General features: G+C 48.0%; 1 protein-coding gene across 1 annotated transcript in view; it reads left to right on the forward strand.

Moving 5' to 3' along the window:
* Nucleotides 1-212: 212 nt before the first annotated feature.
* The window catches only part of LOC126439766 (ankyrin repeat domain-containing protein 65-like), a 101,277-nt gene continuing 88,325 nt past the window's right edge, over nucleotides 213-13,164 (forward strand). The window contains exons 1-3 of the mRNA XM_050090590.1: nucleotides 213-248; nucleotides 961-1,154; nucleotides 9,786-9,938. Of these exons, the coding sequence (XP_049946547.1) occupies nucleotides 213-248; nucleotides 961-1,154; nucleotides 9,786-9,938 (383 nt within the window). The remainder of the gene's footprint in view (nucleotides 249-960; nucleotides 1,155-9,785; nucleotides 9,939-13,164) is intronic.

The raw sequence follows: 13,164 nt of genomic DNA on the forward strand, positions 1-13,164 counted from the left end.
GTTGTACGGTTAGTAGTAATGGCGTCGAGTGGTCTACATACCTCGGTACACAGCGGGAGTCGATACAGTCGTCAGCGACCCGGCAGTCGAGCTGCTTGACGAGTTTCCAGGATTTGTGCCACGTGAGGCGGCGGAGCTGCGCCAGGGCGCCGGCGCACCCCCCTCCCTCCTCCGCTCCACCTGCTGGCGGCGGCGGCAGTCCGGAGTCCAAGATGCGGTATGCCATGCGCTGCGCAGCTGACCACCTGGTGAGCGGCTGCTCCAGTCTCTCGCACGTTGCGAACCCCGGTGACAAATCCGCAAAACGTTCTTCAGTCACCTCGAGGTCTGGACTCTGACTCACGAGCTTCCATGGCCTACTCATATGCTCATCAGTACTAGCAGCTACTGAAAGTGAAACACTAAGAGAGCTGCAGCCAACGACACGGCATGAGGTGTGCTGCACACTTTTACAAGCGAAAGGTCAACAAGTCAGCTGACTGTCAGCACGGTGGCCACTGCTGCGGCTCCCCTTGACGAGGAAGCGGGAAGAGCTGCGCCGACAGTACAACACTGGACACTGTGCCGTCATTCCGTATGAGGCGAAGTTCTGACTGCAGCATCGGTGTGGACGGTCCGTGCATCGAGGTCCTGGGCAGAGCGGAGAATGCCACGTTGCATTCTCGCCCATCTCACGGGGAGCCACTTGGTAATTGCTTACACTGATCGCAACTGTTACATTTCTGAGTCATTGAGGCAGCTCGCTTGCGATATTTTCGACATCCTTTCAACAAAATAATTTAATGTCGCATGTCAGCCATGCTGTTCTGCCCCAGCTTGACAGAATTAGCACCGATACCACAGGAACGTGCGATGTACCTGGCTAGGCGCAGACAGTAATATTTAAGTGAAAATCACACTTATCGTTAACTGGTTTGATTGGCGAGATTGGGAATAAGACATATGGTCCCGTGCTCATAGATCTTTGCAGAACGCCAGAGCAGATACAGTCTGACGTTGGTGTCAGAGCTGGCAGTGCGGGGCTGGAGAGGAGACTCCAGGCTGGCCGAGAGGCAGCTGGGCTGCAGGCGGCAGGGCGCTCCAGACTGGAGCGGCAGCCGGTGGGAGCCATTCCTGGTGACTTCAGATCTCCAGTCCAGGCTGGGCCGCGAATGGTGACTCCAGGCATTCTGTACTCTCATCTCCTGGAGCGCCGCACACTTAGCCTGTCTCATCACAGTCTACCTGCCAAGTACTGCGTCACAGTCAAATAACCGCAGCCTGAAAAGCTGGAATTCCCAATGATGTAATCGGCATGCCACTCTCCTCTCGCTTTAATCTCTGGTATCCGCCTCTGAGCTGTATATTACTCTTAGCTGTAGCCGTGTTTACCTGGGGTATCTCGTTAGGTAAGTAGCAGAGGCGCTGCCATTCGTTGTTCTGTAGACTTCCGAGGCCGTAGCAGCACTTCTGTCCCCTTGTACTTGTGTGCGAACGTTCAGCGCTTACGGAGCAGGGAGGAAACAAATGTAATAGCTAAGTACTCATCAAATGTCGAGATCATTTTAGAAATAATCGAACTGAAATTGTCGACCGATATGCAAGTGCGGTTGACATACGGTTCCTCGCCGCAGATAAAGCAGCAATGAAGGCACTGAGTGGCAGAGAGTGGCTTTGCACTAAAAAGCGCTGATCTGTTCTCACCTGCCAGAAAGTTTATGGCATAGTGTCTGGACACACAAAAGGTATTCTGCCTGCTCATTCCCTCACGAGGGATTCACGTCTTTTTGAGCAAATGCGTGACAAAACCCTCAGTGAATTAGACTGCAAAATGAAGCAAAAGGAAAGAAGAAAGCGTAATGTCTCTGTGAAGGAACAGACGGTTAGCCCGCGCAGCTACACTCGTCAGAACCGCTTCGCTAAGGCAGCCCAGCTGAGGCTACCTCGGCGGTGAGCTGACCTCGTCGGTAAACATTCTGAAAGTTCCGTACCTGCCCAGTGAGACTGCTAATTCTGATGACGTCTCTCGCCGTCGGTGTGGCTACCGGGCTGTAAACATACAAACAGTCGCTTCTGATGGGACTGCGGGCAGCTGCTACTGTTAACCGAAAAATCGGGATGCCATTGCGGTATGTCTATTGTAATTAACCACTGCGAACGTTCGAGTAATGCACACCTGATATCAATGAACGTAACTGAGTCGTACAGAGGGAAGTCCACGCTGCTGGCACAACACGGAGACCTCCGCCTCGTCGTGTCTGAGGGCCGACTGACTCACTTGGCGCTCTCCGTATCGTAGGATCTATTCTCGCGAGAGCCTGTCCCTGTCAACTGTGCAGCGATACTTGAAGCTTCCCGTACTGGAATAATGCCTCAGTTACGGCCAATGACTGAGGGACTTTCCCTGACAATCACTGTAACGAAAGGAATATACTCCTATTGTGATTAAGCGAAAGTGTGTTTACGGCCGACTGGCGCGCCTCCTCCACGACTCCCCGACCTGTGTGTCTGGCTGCAGGCAGGCCGGCCTCCCACGCAGCGGGCCACGGCCCCCACCCCCGCACTGGGCGACTCGCGCCGCGGGCCGCTCGCGTTCTCCGGCTGTGGGAACACACTCCAGCCGCAGCCTGGAACCTCTAAAGTCTGGAAACTCTACAACCCCAGAAAAGAGCTGGTTGTGCAAATTACAAATGTGTGCAACTAAACAATCGCCCTTCAATTTTGCCTCGTATGAGGTCGTTTTATCTGCATTTTCAGTTTTTATCGTATGATAAATTTTAAGTTGTTCAGATAGCATGCGTATGTCTGAAAGCATTACGCGGGGACTACTAAGGTTCATTTTGTCCTCTGAACCTCCGCGAGTAAGTTTATGGGCGTTCCTTCAGCAGAGAGGGCCGCTGGGAAAGCTCGCCAGCAATACATCGGCGGAAAAAAATTGCAGCACAAAAAATATAATTACTGTAGAGTAATGAAATTGCGAGAGTACATCTCCCTAGGTGACACAGCTTAAAGCTTAGAAGAGAACTGTGAAATACAAAAGCCGCTACCTCAGCTCGAAGTAAAGCAAAGGTGAAAAAGCTGAAGTAAGGCATCCTGCAGCTCTTTTAATGTAAATGTTTGTAAAAGTAACATTTGGATTTCCTGGTCAACTCCTGCGAATAACCTATTTTATTTTCCGTGTATGCTGTAAGCTACGGGTAAAGACACAAGCTGGACATGCACTTGCATGTCAGATGTGACAGCATTCGGCGCCCCACATGTTGCCCACGATGCTAACACAACACTGGCTGATGATGCCAACAGGGGGCGGGACTGGAGCTATCAAATTCTGTCGACAGCACGAGGCTACGGAGCGTGGCTGAACTGCTTAGTTGACGGGTAACTCACGACAGTGCTACAGTGCTAGTGGTGTTGTTACAAAGCAGAGCAATGGCGCCGATAAACAAAGCAAACATTGCGTTATATCTTCAGAAACAGTAGCCAAAGTCGAGATTTGATCAGAAAGGAACTCAAGAAATTTCGTTGAGTGAGAAAGAAGTGGCGCATGAGTCAGTGGAATGCGTGGTGTCGTGCGAACAATGTACAAGAGGAGTGCAGTGATGGCGATACGTGCACGGCACTGGAAAGTTGTACTGAAACAGGTGTGCTGTACTTCATCGTCGCTGTCGGACAGAGGGCCGCAGCTCCCGTTTCCAGTCACACGTAGTGAAGGACAGTCGTTGTCCAAGGAGCGGATACTAAACATCATTACGTACTTGGAAAATTGCAGACAGCATAGCAAAAGAACAATTACGAACATATTTTGAACAAGTGTGCAGAAATATGACCGTTAGTGTGTAACGAAAACTACAGACATTCATCGGAGGACAAGGCTCGCTTGCGCGTTTCAAGGATGCTCGACATATATTACAGAGATTTCAAAAGAAGCAGTGGATGCTTGCATGACGTCAAATAGTGCTACAGAAGTGTGAGACGTGAGATAATGAAATTTCGAAGAAGGCGTCAACTTGACGATGCACTACAAACTACAGGATCGACCGAAATATTTATAGATGAGATAAGCAAATTTGCCCCGTCGTTAAGGAATTTGTTTTCAACTGCAGCCAATCGGCATTTGAAGAGGAAACGTACATGAAAGGGACCCTGGAAATTAGAGGTACCAAGAGAGATCAATCAAGATCATCTATTATCAATTTGCATTCGTATACAGTTATGCCGACTGATTAACCAGATGGTAAATTGGCTGGAACGCTATTTATTGCTCTGCGTCCTTTGATTCTTTCTCGTGTGTGTAATTTTGGCAAGGGTCGTAGGGGATATTTACGTCACAGCAAACAAGAGTGGGAGAACAGACGTAAGAGAACTACAGCTATTGTATGATCAATGCTTTTGGCCAATAGCTCGTCAAAATAGGTGTTTTTTCTTGATTCCTAGGCTGCGCATAGAAATCATACTCCTAAAGAACAAGCTACCGCTCCTGGAAAGTGTGTGACATAGCAGTTCGTACCATCTGGAACCACCAGATGAATAGTACATCCAGATGTCTGTCTTTTCTGTGCGTATGAAACATATTATAACACTACCTGCAGCAACCCCTTAGAGGACAGCCAGTTTTACGATAAGCTCCACGACAGGCTGTTTCGCATTCGGTTGCACGCCATCACTTTCCTTCAGTTCTCGTCACCCTGTTACACCAATGTCATTTCTATACATATTCCTTAAGAGTGGATACCTAGCTGAGCGTCCTCATAATAAACGTAGTCCTTTACTGCCAGGCAGAAAACGTATAATTTTTAATAACAGCATATGTAAGCCAAGCCGCCTGTGAGTGTTTGATAAGTGGACTGTGCATAACGTCTTATGAATCCGTACAGCACGAAAGAGCACTTACCGGAACGGTCACAGTACTGCAACCGTAGCACATATTCACCGATACTGAACGCCGGGCGTTTGTCTATGTCCCAGCATAAGCAATCCAGCATCGAGTAGGTCCCGTTTCCTGCAAGCAGAGCTGCCACTGTGGCAATTACGGCCGCCGGCTGCATTGTCCGCTGTCGACACTGGGGAGCAAACAGAAGCAGTGCGCGCCGCAGGGAGCGCGCGCTCAATATGACGGCGGGCGCAGCGGAAGTCTGCCGCAGGACGGCCAAACCACGGGAAGCGTGGCGTGACGCCTCTCATCCGGATGACCGCCGTATTCCTGTCTGCCTGGTGAGAGTTCGCGAAAGTCGTCGAGTAAAACAAACGTGGTATCTGCCCTTCCCCAAGGAAGTGTTGTAGTCATTGTGCTGTTCCTAATCTATAAAAACGATTTAGGAGGCAATCTGAGCAGCCATTGTTTGCAGATGATGCTGTCTTTTACCATCTAGTAAAGTCATCAGAAGATCAAAGCAATAGGAAAACAATTTAGACAGTGTACCGGTGCAATGCGTAAAGTGGCAGTTGATTCTAAATAATGAAGAGTGTTATGTCATCCACAGGAAAACTAGAAGGAACTCGTTAAATTTCTTTTACTCGATGAGTCACACAAATCGAAAGGGTGCCGTTTCAGCTAAATGCCAAGGTATTACAATTAGGGTCAACTTAAATAGGAACGACCAAATAGAAAATCTTGTAGGGAAGACTTTGTTTTGTTTGCAGAACACCTAGACAAAGCGACAAGCCCACTAAAGAGACTGTCACTTAGTGATGCTAGAAGAACCCTCAGCCACACACTGCCGGGTGTCACGCGCAGAACTGGTGTAGATGCAGATGTACATCTACACCTCCACACATACTCCGTAAGTCGCAATATGGTGCATATTCACCATCACTAGTCATTTTCTTCCCTGTTACGCTCGTAAATACAGCGATGGAAAAGCGACTCTCTTTATGCCTCCATCATCATCAGTTTTCTGCTACATTAGCAGGTCCTTTGCCTCTCCATTTTCTGCGATCCATTGCCTCCTACTTACAGCTGCGGTATGTTGTACCGTCCATTACGTAATCCAGTATCTGAAATCTCCTCCTTCCTCGCTTCCTTTTCCCTTCTACATAACCTTCTACACATGTTTTTATCAGTCCGTCATTCTTTATTAATATATGCCCAATCCAATACCTTTTTCTTCTCTTTATTACATCTAGCAACTGTCTTTTCTCTCCCACTCATCTCAATACCTCTTCATTTATTACTCTGTCCATCCAACTTATTCTTTCCATACTCCGCCATGTCCACATCTCAGAAGCCTCCAGCCTTTCTCGGTCTTTATTCCTCAAAACCCATCTTTCAGGCCAAACAGAAGAACACTCCATACAAAACATTTGATCTTTTCCTCAGTTCTCTGTCCACACAGCTGCAGAAAACTCTCCTTTTCTTATAAAATGCCTCTTTTACCATTGCTATCCTTGTTTTCATTTCTGTGGTGCACTTCCAGTCGGTGTCTATCCTTCTTCCAAGATACTTAAAATTTAGCACCTGTTCTAATATTTCTCCATTCAGAATAATTTTTATTTCTTTATTTTCTCCTGGTGCCAATACTTTTGTTTTCTTTGTGTTAATTTTCATTCCATAATGGCGTCAATGGTGTCAACTAAATCCTGTAATTGTTTTTCCCCTGTGGCTATAAGGACCATGTCATCAGCAAACCTCAAACACCCTACTCTTCTTCAATTTCTACTCCTTTGTCATCTAATGTACATTGGGCAATCATATTTTCCAAGTAGAGATTGAAAACGTTAGGTGATAGACAGCATCCTTGTCTTACTCCTTTTCCTAGTCCGATCCAGTTTGTACTTTCTCCTCTCACTTTAACTGAGGCTTTTTGATTAAGATATAATGAGTCTTCTGGTTTTCCAGTCCACTCTCTTTTCTCTCATTACATTCGCCAGCTTGTCCCAAGCCACTTTGTCAAATGCCTTTTCTAGATCGGTGAAGCACATTTGGAGGTCTCTTCCTTTTTCAATAAACCTTTTTCCCAAGAGTCGTAGGAGCCCCACTGCATCTCTGGTGTCCGTATTCCGTCTAAAGCCAAACTGCTCCTCGCCAAGAGTCTCCTCCATTAATTTTTAAAGTCTCTTATTAAATATTCTTAACATCATTTTGGCTGCATATGAAATGAGGCTGATTGTCCTGTGCTCACTGCATTTCTTGATTCCTTGTTTTTTTCGGTAATGGAATCATTAGTTTTGTCAGAAAGTCCTCAGGCCATTCACCACTGTCACATATTTTATTCATAAACTCAATATTTCCCTTATTTCATCTTGTTTCTAGCATTTTAATATTTCTCTCCGTATCTGTACCTACTGCTTTACCATTTTACATTGCAGTTATCCCAGACATTACTTCTTCCATTATGATGATTGGGCCTTCCTATCTGGTCATCATTTACACTGTTGAGTAATTCAAGTTCCACAGTTTCTGGTTTGCGATCTGTCATATAGCTCTTTTAGATATTCCTCCCATCGCTGGAGGACATCGTCACGATCTTTGTACACTACCTCTTCGTCTTTACTCAAAATTTCCATAGTAGCACTTCCTGCTCTGTTTTAAACTAATGTTATAGTCTTTACTCTGTTGTACAGTAAGTCTATCTTCCCTTCCTGTCCAGTTCTTCGATTGCATTACATTCCTCTTAGCCATTTTTTCCTAGCCTGCTCTGTTTCTCTTTGCAGTTCATTATTTAACCTTCGGTACATCTTTCTTGCATATTCAGTGTTCTTGTTTTTAAATTTTCTTCTCTCCTCCACATTCGAAATCATTTCTTGTGTGACCTATCGTTTCTTTTCCCTTTTACATATCCTATATTTTGCTGTCCTGCTTTAATGATTTCTTCTTTTAGCATATTCCAGTACTCGTTGACATTATCAGGTGGTTCTTTGTCTCTTAATGTGTTTAGAAACTCAAGTGACAGTTTCTGTAATTTGTTGTTTGTTGGATCTTATCTTCTCTAGATCCCACTTCTTCACCATGACTCCACAGACACCCACATTTCTCTGTTAGTGCTCCTTAAGCGAAATGGACGTTGACGTCAGTGAAATCGTTCTGTAGTCAGCTTCTAACGTCGTTTCTCTAAATTTCCTCTATAATTTTCTTAGAAATAATATCGTGTTCGCTACAGGGGTCCCTATTTTCGTTCACAAACCACCTCCATAACACTAGCATGTTGTTCGATCCTGGAGGTAACAACTCTGGCTGCACAGTTAAATTGCTTCGACGTCTTGCTATAATAAGACCTTGTGCGGATCGAAAACACTCAAACAGTGCTCAAGAACGGATTGTACTAGTGTCCTATATTCTGTCTTCTACAAATGAACCGTTCTTTCCTAAAATTCTCCAACTCGATGTCGAGCATTCACCTTCTCTGCTGCACCCTTACATGCTCATTTCATTTCACATTGCTTTGCAACGCCACACCTAGATATTTCATCGACGTGAATGTCAAGCAGCGCGCTGCTAATTCTGTATTCGAATATTTCTACATTTAGTTCTAACTATAATACATCTTACCAACTAGAAATTTTGCTTAAGTCATCTTGTATCATCCTACAGTCACTCAACACTTAGACGTCCCTGTACACTACAGCATCATCAGCTCATCCTGTCTGTCAGATTACGTTCTGCCGCACTCCTGGCGATACCTTTGTCTCTCATGAACACTCGCTGTCGAGTGCAAAGTAAGGGGTTCTGCTATTATGAAATTTGCGATCCACTCCCATATCTAGAAACCTTTTCTGCGTTCATCCGTTAAGAGACTGCACTTGCGAAATCGCTGCCTCAGGATCTGTCAGTACTTTTCTTCTGGTGTCATATTACAGCAGACACATAGCCGTATATCGCCTTCCCATCCACTCACCCTTCCCTCCCCTCTCCAATCCCCCTACATTCCCCTCCCCGACACTGTTCTCGCCCAATAAAGATCATTTCAGGTCTGTATAAAGTAGTGAAAAGAACGTCACAAAGTGCAGTCAGCAGGGATGGGCCGAAAAACCAAACATACTCGACAATACCTATGTATTTTTACACCAGGCCAATGAACTCCAGCTGGAATGCAGCAACAAGCCACAGAGTATCTTCCAGATTTATCAGACCTGCAGTCTTTCAACTATTTCACACATAGATCAGAAGTTCCCCAAGTCGGCAAGTCTTAGTTAAGTTGCAGAAGTGTACTGCTTTTCACCAACACATATACTGTGGCTGTTAGTCTATCTAAAAGCGTCAGTGTAGGTCTAGAAATAGAAAACTTTCGACGTGTTTTTGGCATCACAGGACTATCTGTGCAGCATGAGGGAGTATACAAAGAAGTAGATGACAACAGAGTGCGGTGCATTACAATCACCAACTGACTTTAAAATGTATGGGAGGAGGATTTCAACAGTGCATATCTACAGGGAAGCTATGACTGAATCAACTTCAGGGGATATGCGCATTTAAATAAAACATTCGAGTGTGGGGAATTTGCATGATTTATACTGCATCTTAGCGACTGCTACAGACACACTGGGGTGCTGGTATCTGAATGTTAGAGGAGCAGTGTATAAATGCATTTATTCTCGCTGTACCAGGAGAGCCTATTACTATCGAGTTCAGTGAAGTAGAATTCAGGGGTGGTATGTCTACTAATACATATGTTGAGGCACTTGCTGGACAGAATACTATACAAGCTGAATTTTTTAGACTCATATGAAGCAACGTCTGGGAAAACATTTCTCTACACAATGAGTATAAAACGTACATATCTAAGTAAAGAAAATACAAAATAAATTGTTCTTCAGCCTCACTGCGTACCAATCCCCACCATTGTGCTGCACATAAACATGTGATGAGCCAGTGCTTACTCGGAAGTCTCCAGCACTGTGCGCGAGACGGGGCAGCGGCGCACGTGTCGGCCGGGCAGTGCTGTGGCGAGCTGCCGCCGCGGGCCCCACGTGGCCACTGGCTGGGTGGGGAGCCGCCAGCCCGCCTCCACAGGAGACCTGCAGAGGCGGGGCCGCAGCCAGCAGCCAGCAGCCAGCAGCCAGCCCACCACCCAGCCAGCCAGCCAGCCACGCTCCCGGTAGCCTCTGGTTACCCAACGCCCCCAACGTGATTCTCACGTTCTTTTAGGGACTCTGAGGCAGTACCAGGGCTCCTTCACGGGACCAAGCCCGCGTGCTGCAGGCCATTCTTCTTCCGCACCTCCTTTAGGTGCCGCGCTTGTACGAACAGCGCATGTTAGCGTAAGTAGGGACCACCCACTTCCATAGGGAACAAGTTACACTTCTCTCACCTTTCGAGAAAAGTAAAATTGTCGTTTCCCCCTTCCCACCCAATAAACAATCCTAAGTGCGAAATGGCGGACGCTACCAGCACTTCCCCTGCTATCACCCGCAGCAAGACTGCAACACAAGAGGCGCGAGGATCGACTGTGCCCGCCGAAACCCGCGCCCCGCCCGCTACCGAAGGCAAGGGAGCGGCTGGCGACGCTCGTCAGCTTGGCGCGAAAGCGCAAAAGCAGCTCGAGTCGCGTCGGCTAATCACCGAACTTTTCGGGGCGGACGTCTCTCCCACCAAGACAGCTACACTAAACATTACCTTACACTCCCCTGTCACTGGACAGTCATGCACAATTCTCCCACCGGCGTCGCAGCCACAAGAAACCGAGGCAGCGGCGGCGGATGAGGATACAGAAAACCACTACACAGGGCCCTGGCAGGTGGAGGGCCCAAAACGCAGACCCAAAAAAACAGCACAAACAAGCGAGCAACCAAACTCGCTAGGCAACCGAAAGGCGCTGTTGCCTACACCCACTAGCTCATCTCAGGCTAGCAACATCAACTCAAAACCAAACGCAAACACAGCTGTGGCGAACAACAACAAAGCACACAAAGCCACAGCAGTGCCCATACAACACAAGACTGGTTTCCCCCCGGTTGTTATACAAAACTACGGGAACCTTAGTGCCCTTAACACTGCATTCGCGGAGAGGCACATAAACAGCACATTACATGCAAAGTACTCGGGGGATAGGGCCTCACTGTACGTTGCCACAGACAAAGAATATAAAGATCTTCTGACCTTCCTCAAAGATCGGAAGATTGAACATTACACGTACAGAACGCTGGACGAGAGAACCCAGCAGTACGTGATCAAGGGAGTGGACCCCAGCACCCCCAACGAGACAGTACATGCGGCCCTCTGTTATCTGGGATTCGACTGCAAAAGTGCCTCCCGGATGACAGGGTTCCGTACACACGCACCGTTACCACACTACATGGTTGAGTTAGCCGACACGGCCGATTCCCGCGCCATCCTGCAGATAAAGAGCTTTCTGCGGATGGACGTACGTGTAGAACACTATGAACCACCCAACGTCCCCCAACAATGCAACAACTGCCAGCGGTTCGGCCACTCGGCCCTTCGCTGCGGCCTGGCAACTCGCTGCCGCGGATGCGCTGGCAATCACAGATCCAACACATGTACACAAATACAACCAAATCAGCGACGCTGCGCCAACTGCGGTGGGCCCCATGCGGCGAACTTCAGACAGTGCAACTCATACAAACAGGCGCTGAAGCGAAAGCGAGACATAAGTAGGGTACTGTACGACATACCACGTCCAAGGCCAGCGCCGAACCCAGTAAGGAACGGCGTAACGTTTGCCACGGTTGCACACCCTGGCGGGACGGCACAGGCTGCGGAACCTCAGCGCCCTACACACACACGTGAAACAACCGCTGCAACAGCCACACAACAACCACAGACAACACCTGAAACCCAGCAAGCATCGGTACCAACACCTATGCCCCCAAACAACACGACCCCACTCCCGGAAATCACGCGCTGCGAAGAAACGCATCGTATACAAGAAAACACACCCACACAAGAACCCCCCGAACCCCAAGCCCAGAGGAGGAATAGACGCACACGCAAACACAGGGCGGGGAACACGAATCCACCACAACAGGCCACACAGCAACAACGGAACAGCAACACACAGGAAAACAGTCAACAAGACACCGAGACTGTAACTCACACTACCATCCCCCTCACCACAGAAGTAACACAGGCGCCACAACATCTGCCACAAAGTACAAATGCCGCTCCTAACAACACATCAATACCCGCACAAGCGGCCGCTAACTCCACAACAGCACCTCAGGCTGCCACACCCAACACCAGCACACCACCTGGGGGAATACTGGAAACACTATTCCCCCGACACACGACCGTTCAAATCCTTACCAAGGTGCTGACGGCCGTCACTACACTCATCACCCAGCTCATGAGCGCCGAACCCGGGCAATACTGGGCTGTCATACACACTGCCATCACAACACTCTTTCACACTCTTACATGAATAATACACCACACCCGGCCCATAACGCAGACCCGCATACACTATCACGGATCCTGTTCTGGAATGCAGACTCGATCCACAACAAAAGGGCAGAATTTGCCGCGTTCATGGAGCGCAAGGGAATCCTTGTTGCGCTACTGAGCGAGACTAAACTTAAACCGCACAAACAATTAAACTTTCCTGGCTATTGTGTCTATCGTACCGACCGACCGGGCGACGCCGTGGCAGGTGGAACTGCAATCGTCATACACAAAGACATTGAGCACACAAACATAGAGCTCCCCGAACTGGAAAAAATCGAGGCTACGGCCGTCAGAGTCAAGTTCAACGGAGCCTACACCACGCTGATATCGGTATACAACAGCCCTGTAGGCATCTCAACACGCGATATCAGCACATTACTCAACATTTCACCGCGAGTAATAGTCGCTGGAGATCTGAACGCAAAACACCCAGAATGGAATTCACGCATACGAAATCCCAACGGCAAAAAATTGTACGAACATTCGCTAGGTAGAAACTACATTACACTAGCGCCGGCTGAACCGACGCACATTCCCTATCAGAGGGGACACAGGCCAGACGTGATAGACATGGCCCTCATCAAGGGCATTACAGCGACACTCAACGTTGCCGTTGAAAACGATCTGCCCTCAAACCACCAACCTGTAATACTATACATCGAGGAAACACTGCAGCACACAGAACAACGCAAGATGTTGGACTACGGGCGTGCGAATTGGACATTGTTCAAGCAAACGCTTGATAGCCACATCCCACCTATACACGAAATTAACGAAACAGCACAAATTGACGAGGCAGTAGAAACCCTCACTAACGCCGTCCAGGACGCAATGGCAGGCACCATACC

Source organism: Schistocerca serialis, unplaced genomic scaffold, assembly GCF_023864345.2.
Source record: "Schistocerca serialis cubense isolate TAMUIC-IGC-003099 unplaced genomic scaffold, iqSchSeri2.2 HiC_scaffold_1343, whole genome shotgun sequence".
In the NCBI taxonomy this organism is placed as follows: domain Eukaryota; kingdom Metazoa; phylum Arthropoda; class Insecta; order Orthoptera; family Acrididae; genus Schistocerca; species Schistocerca serialis.